General features: G+C 33.1%; 2 protein-coding genes across 2 annotated transcripts; both read right to left on the minus strand.

The window, feature by feature from the left end:
- Positions 1-2,953: 2,953 nt before the first annotated feature.
- LOC105552895 (olfactory receptor 8U9-like) lies at positions 2,954-3,916 on the minus strand. The gene is given in 1 exon segment (XM_011998720.1): positions 2,954-3,916. A coding segment is annotated over 1 exon segment (960 nt). The 3' UTR covers positions 2,954-2,956.
- A 6,772-nt stretch (positions 3,917-10,688) lies between these two features.
- LOC105552896 (olfactory receptor 8U8) lies at positions 10,689-11,648 on the minus strand. The gene has a single exon (XM_011998721.1). It carries the CDS (start codon positions 11,646-11,648, stop codon positions 10,689-10,691), a length of 960 nt encoding a protein of 319 aa, XP_011854111.1.
- Positions 11,649-13,611: the final 1,963 nt, after the last annotated feature.

A 13,611-nucleotide genomic window follows, 5' to 3' on the forward strand; every position in this document is an offset into this window, starting at 1 on the left:
TTCTGAGTCTCTAATGTCCATTTTACACTACTCTGTATGCCTTTGTATACCCATAGCTTAGTTTCCACTTATAGGTGAAAATATGCAGTATTTGATTTTTCATTTTGGAGTTTACTTATAATAATGATCTCAAGTTCCATGCAAGTTGCTGCAAAATACATTATTTTGTTATTTTTCGTGGCTAAGTAGTGTTCCGTGGTGTTTGCATGGCACATTTTCTTTACCCACTCATGGTTGATGGGCACCTAGATTAGTTCCATATCTTTGCAATTGTAAACCGTGCTGCAATAAACATATACATGCAGGTAGCCTTTTGATATAAGGACTTTTCCTTTGGGTAGATACCCAGCAGTGAGATTGCTGGATCAAATGGTAGATCTGCTTTTAGTTCTTTGAGAAATCTCCATACTGTTTCTCATAGAGGTTGTGCTAATTTACGTTCCCACCAGCAGTGTATATGCATCCGCTTTTCACCACATCAATGTCATCATCTATTGTTTTTTTAATAGATGGCCATTTTAATAATGGCCATTCTGATTGGGGTAAGGTGGTATCTCATTGTGGTTTTAATTTGCATTTCCCTGATGATTAGTGATGTTGAGCATTTTTAAAATACATTTGTTGACCATTTGTTTGTCGTCTTTAGAAAAATGTCTGTGTAATTTCTCCACTTTTATTTATTTGGTTATTTTTTTTTTCTTTTTGATTTGAGTTCCTTTTAGATTCTGGGTATTAGTCCTTTGATGGATGCATAGTTCGCAAATATTTTCTTCCATTCTATGGGTTGTTTGTTTACTCTAAATATTATTTCTGTTGCTATGCAGAAGCTTTTTAGTTTAATTAGGTCCCATTTCTTTTTGTTTTTTTTGCATTTGCTTTTGGTGTCTTAGACATAAATTCTTTGCCAAGGCCAATGTCCTGGAGAATTTCTCCCAGAATTTCTTATAAAATTTTTATAGTTTCATGTTTTACATTTAACTCTTTAATCCATCTTGAGTTGATTTTTATATGTGATGAGAAATAGGGATCCAGCTTCATTCTTCTACATGTGGCTACACAATTTTCCCAGCACCATTTATTAACAAGGGTTTATTTTTTTATTTGAGCTTTTATTTTGGCATAATTTTAGAATTACAGAAAAGATGCTAACATTTTACAAAGAATTATTGTGCACTGTTCACCCAGCTTTTCCAGATGTTAACATTTTACCACATTTTTTTCTGAGCTTTTTGATAAGTTGAAGACATGATGCCTCTTTACCTTTATACACTTAAGTTTTCTTTACTAAAAGCAAAAATGTTCTCTTAAATGACCATGCTACTACTATAAAAATCAGCAAATTAACAATAATAAATATACCTCATCGATAAGATTTTTTTGACACTAAGGTACTTTTTGTTTCGTTTGTTAAAGTTCAAGTTGCTCTTTTAGTATTTTTTAATTAGGCTTTGCACCAGTCTTTTTAAATTAGGTGTTAATACAGTGTCCCTGCCACGTCATCAGAACCAATAACTCTTTTTGGGTTCAACTAATAGGTCATGTGTGTGTGTGTGTGTGTGTGTGTATTTTATAGACAATGTTAATGACTCAAAGCTGCTTTAGTGATATAAAGTGGCATAAGTTTTACCAATTCAAGGTTTATAAATTAAAAGTGTTCAAGTCAGTCTTCACTGGAAAAAAAGATTGATTTTTAAATATTCCATGAAACAAAATTTAGCCTACTATTTGCAACTGAATAAATGTCATTTTCACTTCTCACAATATCAAGACAGATTACTTTCATGATTTAAAAATAATAACATTTGTCCACTTTGAATTGTGAAGAAGTAACCAAGAATGGGAGATAATATTTGCAATCTACACATTTAACAAGAGATCAATAAACAGAATATATAAGGAGCATGAACAACTCAATAGGAAAAAATAATATCCACAAATCCAATTGAAACATTGGCAAAAGACCTGACTAGACATATCTCAAAAGAAGACATACAAATGACTAAGAGGTATATGAAAAATGGTTTAATATCACTAGTAATCAAAGAAATGCAAATCAAAACCACAACAAGATATCACCTCATCCTAGTTAAAAATGGTTTTTATCCAAACAACAGGCAATAATGGATGCTGGCCAGGAGATAATGAAAGGAGAACCTTCAAACACTGTTGGTGCTAATGTAAATTAAATTAATGCAGTCACTGTAAAGAAGAATCTCAAGGTTCCTCAAAAAACTAAAAGTAGAACTACTATATAATCCAGCAATCTCACTGCTGGATATATATCCAAAAGAAAGGAAATCAGTATATTGAAGAGATGTCTACACTTCCATGTTATTGCAGCATTATTCACAACAGCCATGATGTTGAATCAACCTAAGCTTCCATCAGTGGATGAATGCACAGAGAAAATATGGTACATATACACAACGGATTATTATTCATCCATACAATTAATAAAATCTTGTCATTTGCAACAACATGAATATTATAAGTGAAATAAATCAGACATAGACGAATATCACATGTGTATATATATATGTGTATGTATATAAACTCCTGGAGAGAGAGTAGAATGATAGTTACCAGAGCAGAGACTGGGAAGTGTATTGGGGATGGACGGGGAGGGGAGTTAACTTTTGTCTGTGCTCTGCACATAACTAATTACATGTCTTGATGATGACTTTTTATGCACTCTTCATTTAAGAAACGGAAAATTGGTATAAAATATTATGCAAGCAAATTAATAATTTTGAGATATTTTCCATTTGAAAAATAAGGGGTGTAAATTCTTATAGTTACTTTTATACCTAACATTCTAAGAGAAATTCTCTAGAAAATTGTATTACACAGCAAAAATATATGCATAGATCACATATTAAGAAACAGGAATCCTGATAACTTATACTGGGGAAAAAAAATCATACCATGAAAGAAGTCCGTTTTTCCTTTCCTCAAGTTACTTTCTTAATTTTATAAACACAAAAGTCTGGGTTTTATTGATAATGACTTTCTTCAGAGCTTCTTTCAGCTCCTTATTCCGGAGGCTATAGATTAAGGGATTCAACATGGGAATGAGCACTGTGTAGAAGACAGAGGCCATCTTGTCTGTGTCCAGGGCATGGTTAGAGTTAGGCTGTAAGTACATAAAAATAAGGGTCCCATAGAATATGGTGACCGCCAGCATGTGGGAGCCACACGTCGAGAAAGACTTCTGTCTTCCCTCAGCTGAACGCATCCTCAGGATGGCAGAAATGATGAACATGTAGGAGACAAAGACAATCAGAAGGGAGGAAATGAACATGATACCAGCACAGGCAAAGATCCATAGCTGTTTGGAGCTAGTGTCTGAGCAAGTTAGCCTTAGGAGGGGCATGTCATCACAATAGAAATGGTTGACAATATTGGAGTGGCAATAGGAGAGACGGAAGGTTAGGATGGTGTGAAACAGTGCAACCAAGATGCTCTAGCTATAGGGAGCAGCCACAAGCTGAATGCAGATTCTTGGGGACATCACCACCATATACATCAGAGGGTTACAAATGGCCACATACCGGTCATAGGCCATGGAAGCCAGTAGCAAGCACTCAGCCGTCATGAAGGCCAGGAAACAGCCTAACTGAGCAGCACATGCATTGAACGAAATAATATTTTGTTTGTACAAGAAATTCCCAAGCATTTTGGGTGTAATGACAGAAGAGTAACAGAAATCAACAAAGGCTAGGTTGCTAAGAAAGAAGTACATTGGTGTGTTGAGTTTTTCATCTGTTCTAATGAGTAGGATCAAACCCAGATTGCCTACTACTGTGAAAAGGTAGATGGATAAGAATAGCACAAAGAGGGGCGTCTTCAACTCTTGACGATCTGTGAGGCCCACAAGAATAAACTCTGTCACCTGGGTGCAATTGATCTGAGTCATACCCCTTCAGGTTGTCTGGATAAAAAGAGGAGAGTTTAATCAAGCTTAATATTTGTGTAATTTTTTTAATACCTTAATATCCTTAAAATCAATTTTATTGTTAACTTGTAAGTGCTAATTTAGTATTAAAATTATTAGCTCACTTGGGGTCTGGGAATGGGATGGGATGAAAGGTAAAAGAAGATATTTTGTGGGAACACATATTTCTCTCTGCATACATTTATTATATTTATAAAGGTACTTTACATACTATGTCCATGTGTACATATTATTTAGCTCCCACTTATAAGTGAGAACATGTGGTATTTTACTTTCTGAGTTACTTCACTTAAGATAATGGCCTCCATTTCCATCCATGTTGCTTTCTTTCTTTTTGTGGCTGAATCGTATTCAATTACCCTTAAAAAGTGAATGTAAATTTGCCATTATGGCTTTAAGGAAGTAAATATAGTGAATTTTGACAAACAGCAGTTTTGTGAGAAAGAGTTGCATTTTAATGGCAGGTAACTATTGAAAAACGCCATTTTATAGGTATTTAAGTCAAGCGGGATGTAATGGAAAGAATTCTAGATAAAATTGGGAGACCTGGAATTTGTTTCTGTCATTCTCTAGCTACATAAACTTTGGCACATCAAAAATTCAGTTTGTTCTTTAAGTTTCCTAATCTATAAAAGGTGTTATTTTCTGTCCAAAATAATCATTGTTACTATCAAAAGAAAGTTATCTCCTGCACATAACAGGTATAAATATATTTTAAATTAGAAAACAATGTTAAACCATAAAACTTGCTTCCCCAATGTATTAAAAATTACACGTATGTAGAAGTCAGCAGAATCACTTTACCACCCAGCTGTCAGTGAATTTTAAAAGTGATTATGCTGACTCCTACATACATAGTATGTATGGCTGGTCAAGGTAATATACCTCTAGGACTTGAACATAGAGAAGTCTGAGGAAATAAAAACAAAAAAGTAAGAACACACAGAAAATCCTTAAGTAATGGAAGTAGATAGGTATAGGTAAAGTTTTACACGTAATGTGCCTTCTAAGTTGAATACAGAGAAAAGTGTCTTAACATTTTAGTTCCTGAAATATAACCTCAGCAAATAATAAATTAACAAAAGAAACCTAATTGATATATTTTTATTATTTCAGGAAACAGCAGGGGAATATATCGGGAAAAGTTAGATGTTCTTTATAAATCATGGACACGAAAATTAAAAATAAAAATTTTTGAGTATGTGTGCATGCATGTTTCTACCACTTTCTATGAAGAAGATAACCACAGATAATATTTATCATTGCTGCTGCTGCTGCTTATTGTTACATGAAATATGTGTATCATCAAAGTTTTTAAAGACTTTTTGGTGTTCATACAAATACATAAATTTTGTTTTGAGATGATTAAGCAACTATTTGATAGGAAATTTAGTTTTCATGTCTGGAGATTCTAGGTAAGGCTGCACTGTTTGACAACTATTTGAAATTTATTATCTCACCTTGAAGTACCCCTTTATTTTATCTCAAAGGTAAAATGTGAAATATAGTTGAAAAAAAATTATACATGACCTTTTACAATATAGTCCATGATGTTTTCCATCAAAATTCCAGCCACATCTCTTTCCTTCTTCCTCAAACAACACCGTAATCAATTAGAAAACTTATTTTGCAGTCCTCAAATACAACATGCCCTTACATGTTACCCAGCCTTTATATGTGCTTTTGCTTACACTTATCTCTACCAGGTGAATGGCGAATGGAGAGCTGCAGTGAAAACGATTTATTCTTCAAGGCTTCCCTGATTTCTAGTTTCCATGCTGTGTTACCATCTTTCATCTTTGTGTTCTAGAAACATTGTGTACATAATTCATTTACCTATATCACATATATGACAACCACCTTTTTCATATATTTTCTTTTGATAGACTGCTGACTCCATGGGCGGAAGCCATGAAATTTTAATTAATGTCTTAAGGTAACCCCTTCTAGATGCTTGGTAATGGGAAATTAATAATTAAAATTTTTCAACAACCTTTCAATATTTATTTCACTGGTTCAGAATTAATGTTCTTTACTTATAACAAACACATTAAATGACATTGATGACTTGGTTTTGATGTGCTCACTTCTTATTTGGGCAAAAATAGGAAGGACAATTTTAACATAAATTGCAATCTAGTCAATTAAGTGTTCAACTTTTCCAAGCAGACTAATAAATTTCATCTTGGCATTCCCAAACTTTTTTTTCATCTCATACCAATAAGAAATATATCTTATATAACACATACATATGTAACAGAAAAAAAAGTATGGAAAACACTAGTCTTATATCAGAAAATGCCATCTAAAATGTTATATTCTAAAGTTCATTATATTCTATGCTACTTTATTTTTAAAATGCTTATCTTGACCTTAATTTTGAAACATATTATTTGAACTTACTTGGGTAAAGGGTGTTCCTATTTCTTCTCCAAGTGGGTTTGGGCAGCAACAGAATATAGGCTTTTGACAGTAACTCTGTCCCATAGGATCTTATTTAGGAGAATGATGCAAGTAAAATGATCAGAAAAAATAGTTAATGACCCAAGGGATTCCAAAGCAGGCTACAGGTAAAATAACATTGTTCTCAGGCTTTGAGGAGCCAAAGATCTATAGCTCTGTCTTAGCATGACATTATTGCTCTAATGTTCTTATTTTTGGAACACTATTTATTTATCAATAATTGTATTATTAATAGTGCTATTTATTTATTCATATTTAACTTGTTCATATTGTTGTTCTTGTTGCTTATTTATATTCTTTCCCTTTTGTTGTTTCTTAGTGATAACATTTAGATTTATTTTTAAAAGAAATATAAAATTTTCCTTGCAAAAATTTTTACAACACATCTTCCAAAGAACTAATTTGCAACTCCCAATAATCTATTCCAGAATAATTTAAGACATGATACTCTTTATCTGGCTTACTCTTTGAAGTGCTCATGAAATATTTGTGTCTTTTTTAAGGATGTTGCTAACTGTTATTACTTAATTTCTATAGTTCCCTGGTCTATAGAGTAGCCTTTCAGATTTTTTTTTAGCCAATCTGTGGCCATAGCAAGAGAAGAACATTATTATAATACTTATTACAGAACAATGCATCTGCTAGGAACTGAATTGTATCTCTCACAATTCATATATTGAAGCATTAACTCCCAGTGTGATGATATTTGGAGACAACAACTTTGGGAGAAAATTAAGATTAGATAAGGTTATAAGGGAGGGGGTTAGTGCCCTTATAAGAGACACAAAAGTGTATGCTCACTCACTCTCCCTCTTTCTTTCTTTCTTTTTTTTTTCTCTCTCTCCTGTATGCTCACAAACAGGAGGTCATGTGAGCACACAGCAAGGTGGTGGCTGCTTACAAGCCAGGAAGACAGACCTAACTAGAAACTGAATGAGAAAGAATCTTGATCTGAGACTTCTTGTCTCCAGAACGGTCAGAAAATAAATTTCTGTCATTTAGACCACACCGTCTAAGTTGTGGGGGTTTTTTTGTTGTTGTTTGTTTGTTTTTTACTGTAACCTCAGTTGAATAAGAGAGCATCTCTGAAAAAGCAAAATAATCCTCTACAATGAGAAAGGCTTTGTTGGGGGAGGGTGGTAGGGAAGAGGATGGGTGGTAGGGAAGAGGATGGGTGGAAAGCAATTATAAAACTACTTTTTTTCCCTCCAAATATAGTGTATTTTCTGCTATCTGAGGATGAAGATGGACAAGATTCCCCAAATATGTCTTTTATAGATTTCAAATAGGAAGTGAAAATCACAATTGAGTTTACACATAGTCAGCTGAAAATACATAAATGAGAAGGCCAATAAGACATTTGATACAAACACTGGGATCCAGTCATTAGCTGATCCCTTAGCTAGCTGAGCAGAAAATCCCAGTGACCACACACTACAGGAAATACAGATTTTACAGAATTAGTCCAAAAAGTTGCTAAGAAAACAAATGGCCACAATAAAAATTATAACTATAAAAAGTGCTGGGCAAAACCAACAAACCCAGAGTGTATGTATGTGCGTGAGAGTGTATGTGTTTGTGTGTGTATGTGTGTAAGGTCTGATTACTATAGTTGATACTGATGTAAAATGTCCAGGTTTGACAAAAATTAGGAACAAAGAATTAGGAAATTAAGTTCCGTCGGTGAGAAAAAAAAAGCAATCAATAGAAACTTTTCACTGAGCATCGTTGCTGTTGGTCTTTCAATACAAAAACTTTAAAATCTCTGTTATAAACATATTAAAGAAAACAAAAGAGTCCACACACAAGAATTTAAAGGATGAAAACAGTATCTTACCAAATGGGAAAAAATTTAAATATATACTTTTTAAAGAACCAGATGGAATATTTGGAGATAAAAATACAATAACTGAAATGAAAAATGTACTAGTTAGCCCAAACAGAATAGTGAGAAAGCTGAAGACAGAATTAGTAAAATTGAAAATAGGTAAATAAAACTTGTCTGTTCTAGAAAACAGAGAAGAAGAATATTACAGAAAAATGATTAAAGTCCTGGTGACTTCTGGGGCACCAGAAAGTGGTACCAATAAAGTGTGCCATATTAAGTGTACCAGTAAAAAAAAGGTGGGAGTCCCAAAAGGAAGGAAGGGAGAGAAAGGGGAAAATACTTGAAGAATAAATTACTGAAAACTTCTCCAATTGAAAAAAACAAAAACAAAAACAATATAGCATGTGGATCTAAGGGACTCAACCAAACTTGAGTTAGATTAACACCAAGAAACCTTTAGGCTAATCAAAGTGTTGAGAGTCAAAGACAGCAAAAAATCTTGAAAGTTGTTGGTTGATTCTATAGAAAATCACAAGTTTAACCGATCACTTCTTACAAGGAAAACATGGAATGTAATGGGATGACATGTCCAAACTGCTATAAGAAAACAATTGTCTACAGGGACTACTATATCCAGGCAAATTATATTTCAGAAATAAAGGTGACTTAAAGACTGGCCTGGGTACATGAGATTAAGATAATTCATTGCTAGCAAATCTGCCTTATAATAAGTACAAAAGAATGTCTTTCAGAGGATAAGAAATTATTTTCTATGAGAATTTCAGTCACAGAAATACATGAATCCCACTGGAAATGGCAGATATGTCCATCGTTTTTTATATTTATTGACATATCGAGTCATATTGATATAGTCATATGTCTGTGTATATATAGTCTACATAAGTATTCTCTTCTTAATTTATATAAATGATATATAATTGTATATTTCTTCTGTCCTCTTAATGACATAAAATTGCATACATACTCAATTGTAATAATACTGTCTTGAGGTTTATAAGTAGACACTGCAGATGTGTGTGTGTATGTATGTATTTACATAGTGCTATGCTAATGTTAATCTGAAGTAGATTGTGGTAAGTTAAAATCAATATTGAAATCCTTAGAGCAACCATTACTAATGCATGTCTGTGTGTGTGTTTGTGTTTGTACATATTTAACACATCAGAAATTAAATTTCTAACTTAAAAATTTTTAACACAAGGCATTAGAGCTCAAACAAGGCAATAAAAAAAAACGTGAACTATTTAGAATATGAACAACATGAGAGATATAAATTCAGCCATATCAGTAATCGTGTTAAAAATGAATGGACTTAATGCTCTAATTAAAAGGGAGAGCTATTCAGAGTTCATTACAAAGACAAAATCCAATTATCAGCTGTTTACAAGAGACAAAATATACACTTAAAATCACAAATATAATGAAAGTAAAATGATGGAATACTATTCCATGCTTATAATAACCACAAGAGAGCTGAAGTAATAATATTGTCAGAAAAATATAGACTTTCAGTCATTAAATGCTATCACAGAAAAGGAAGAGCATTTAATAATGCTAATAAGGAAAAAAAATCAGTAAATTAAGTAACTAGAAATTCATGCAGAAATGACAAAAGAACCCTGAAATGTCTAAAATTAAAACTGACAGAAAATAAATGCAAATACATAATTTAACTTGGGATTTTGATATCAGTCTTAATAACTGATAGAGCAAATAAAGAGAAAACCATAAAGCTACAAAAGGCTTGAGCAACACTATCAACCAGCTTGATCTGAATAAATCTATAGAACGGCTCTTGATTTAACACCGGCTCTCTCATTAGCACTACTATCATTTGGGGATGTATAATTTTTTGAGTGAGGGGCCATGTTGTGAATTGTAAAATATTTTGCAGCACACCTGGCCTCAACCGTCTAGATAGCAACAGCATTCCTTCACAGTATCCCGTCATTGTGAAAATCAATAATAAGCCTAGGCATTGCCAAATGTCCCCCTGGAAGAAAAATTACCTCTATGTAGAGCCACTGTTGCAGGTAATTTAATTAAATATTATTAAATTTAATTTTAAATATACTATAAAATACTCAATGTATTGTTAAAGAACTCTTATAACCTTGAACAGGGCATTCAGAGTGCTTTCATTTTTTCTACTCTTGGCAGCACCTAATTGTATAACTATTAGATGAGATAATACATTTTAAAAATACAGTTTTCCTGTGAGAAATGATGTAAATTCTTATGGTACTTTCTACATATAATATATGATTTTAAGTCAAAAAAACTTACAAAAATGCAAAGAATAATTTTTTTTCAGTAAACCGATCTTTATTGCTTACCAATTACAAGCAAGGTATTCCAGTAGTTGTATGAATATGGGGGAAAATCTAGTTATGAAGGAATGCCCATTTTTGTCTATTGAACTCATTTTCTCAGTTTCAGAAACATAAAAGCTTGGTTTCTATTGATGATGACTTTCTTCAGGGCATCTTTTACATCTTTGTTCCTGAGACTGTAAATCAAGGGGTTCAACATGGGAATAATCACCGTGTAGAAGACAGAGGCCATCTTGTCTGCGTCAAGAGAATGGCTTGAGCTTGGTTGTAAGTACATAAAGATCAGGGTGCCATAGAATATGGTGACCGCCAGCATGTGAGAGCTACAGGTGGAGAAGGCTTTACGTCTTCCTTCAGCTGAGCTCATCCTCAGGATGGCAAAAATAATGAACATGTAGGAGACAAAGACAATCAGAACAGAGCAGATGAAAGTGATACCAGCACAGGCCAAAATCCATAGCTGTTTGAAGCGAGTGTCTGAGCGAGTTAGCCTGAGGAGAGGCAAGTCATCACAATAGAAATGGTTGACAACGTTGGAGTGACAATAGGAGAGGCGGAAGGTGAGGATGGTGTGAAACAGTGCCATCAGGAAGCTATAGCTATAAGGAACTGCTACAAATTGAATGCAGATTCCTGGAGACATTACAATCATATACAATAGAGGGTTACAAATGGCCACATATCGGTCATAGGCCATGGAAGCCAGTAGCAAGCACTCAGATATCATGAAGGTGAGAAAGCAGCCCAGCTGAGTAGCACATGCATTGAAGGATAAAACGTTTTGTTTGTACAAGAAATTCCCAAACATTTTGGGTGTAATGACAGAAGAGTAACAGAAATCAACAAAGGCTAGGTTGCTAAGAAAGAAGTACATTGGTGTGTTGAGCCTTGTATCTGTTTTAATGAGTAGGATCAAACCCAAGTTGCCTACCACTGTGAAGAGGTAGATGGATAAGAATAGCACAAAGAGGGGCATCTTCAACTCCTGATGATCTGTGAGGCCCACAAGAATAAACTCTGTCACTTGGGTGCAATTGATGTGAGCCATCTAAATGCGGAAGTAGAGAAAAGAGTTAAGTCTAAGTCATATTTTAATACTGTCAGTCCTATATGTGGTGTTTTTATATTTATTATATTGTAAAGAGTTTAATTAATTGGATTTATTTATTTAACTAATAGAGTGATTATTAGCATACTGGAATCCTGTAAATGTGATGGAGAGCAAAAAGAATATAACACCATATAAACATCTTTATATCTACAGCATGAACTTGCATGAATGTAGGGAATAAATCCCCACATAATCTTATCCTGTAAATTAGAGGAAAATTGATACTTGCTTTCCAAGAGATTTGGAAATTTATGTTTCTTTACAATTCAATTTATGTCTCTTTTTTAACTTTTATTAAAAAAAGATTTAATTACATTTTATCCATTAATTTTTGTTTTCTTACTCTAAAGTGTATCATTATCTTTTCCTTATTCATTTTGACTAATTTTTATAATTGAATTATTGAATACCCAAATAGTATCAAATATCGTATGTCTCTCCAACTCCCTTTTCTTCTCTCTCTCCCACCGTTATATCTAGTAATTGAAAATAGAGCTTTCTTTAAAAACTTATAAATTTCACACTCTGAAAATTACTATGCAAATAAATTTATAAATAAAAGACTGTGTTTCTTCACTGTTCTTCAGATTTTATTAATATCTCTTGTGTATTTACTTCTGCTCAATTTATCAAAGAATCCATTTCAGTTATTTGTGATTTGTATTAATAAACATATTTATTGAGCAACGTTATGTGGTAAGTAGTAACTTTCAAAAAATAATTATTTACCTTAATTTCATTGTAAGTAAATGATATTTATTATATTTATAGGATATATTATATATATAATATGTAAGTATATACTACATATCCTAAAACCCTAATACAGGTGTAACTTTAATGTCTAATTATAGCAACATGGAAATTGATGGATAAGGACCTAGGAACCCATAAATTCCAAATCTCTAATTGCATGTTAAAAACTGAAAGTCAATTTTGAATTAAAATAGGAAAAAGAAAAGAGAAAAGAGAGGTCAATAAAAAGAATTTCTGTTTTTTGCACTGCTCAGACCAAACGCTTCTCAGGAAGACTAACTTGGAGACTCAAACTTTTTTATGACAAACCATAGAAATAAATAGTCATTGTAAGATGGCATGGAACTAATAAATATGATGAAAATACTACTTTTGTTTCCCTGGCATCCACTTGTATTACATACTCTTTCGTTTTCTAGCGTAATCTGTTTCATTCTATTTAATCCAAACAACGCTTCGGGATCCTAAAAAGTGGGTTTATGATCTACTAGTAGTTACAAGCACAGTTTCAAAACCTGCACACTAGTCCCCACGTACTGTACCATTTTCACTAACATGAATAGATAAGCAACTTACCTTTAAGTTCCTAGCTATACCACCCACTTTGATCTGTAACCAAGACTGTGAACATTCTATCCTTAACACTTCCCTTGATTTTGTCTAACTGCTACTCTCGTAGAAGGTTATTTCAAACATTCATTTCTTTATTCAATAATATATAGTGGGAACTATTAATTTTTAGAGTGTGCACAGAGTCTGAAGATAGAGCAGTGAAAGAATAGACAGTAGTCCGGGCTGGAAAGAAAGCAAACTTTATCCAACTTTCCCCTATTTTTCTGTCCGTCGTTTTTCTCCACCTATAAAACACAAAACTCTGAAATGAAATGTGTGCATACAAACTATTTTACTTTGAATCCAAAGGAGAGCATACATTATATGTGAAAGGGCATGTGACTTTTTATAGTATCATCTCTGAATATTTTTATTATCCCAGTTCCACTCAACTCTCCAATCACCAGGAGTATCCATTGTTTCAATTAATGATTGATCTCAATTTGCCAATAACAATATGCCTTTCCATACTTCTCTATTTTTGATCTTGAATCTTGCCATCCCTACTTCCTTTTTTTTTTTTTTTTTTTTT

Source organism: Mandrillus leucophaeus, unplaced genomic scaffold (genome assembly GCF_000951045.1).
Source record: "Mandrillus leucophaeus isolate KB7577 unplaced genomic scaffold, Mleu.le_1.0 Scaffold578, whole genome shotgun sequence".
NCBI lineage: Eukaryota > Metazoa > Chordata > Mammalia > Primates > Cercopithecidae > Mandrillus > Mandrillus leucophaeus.

What these genes read in the sequence shown, in the direction of transcription:
- LOC105552896 (XM_011998721.1), bottom strand. Translation starts at nt 11,648, where the DNA reads ATGGCTCACATCAATTGCACCCAAGTGACAGAGTTTATTCTTGTGGGC.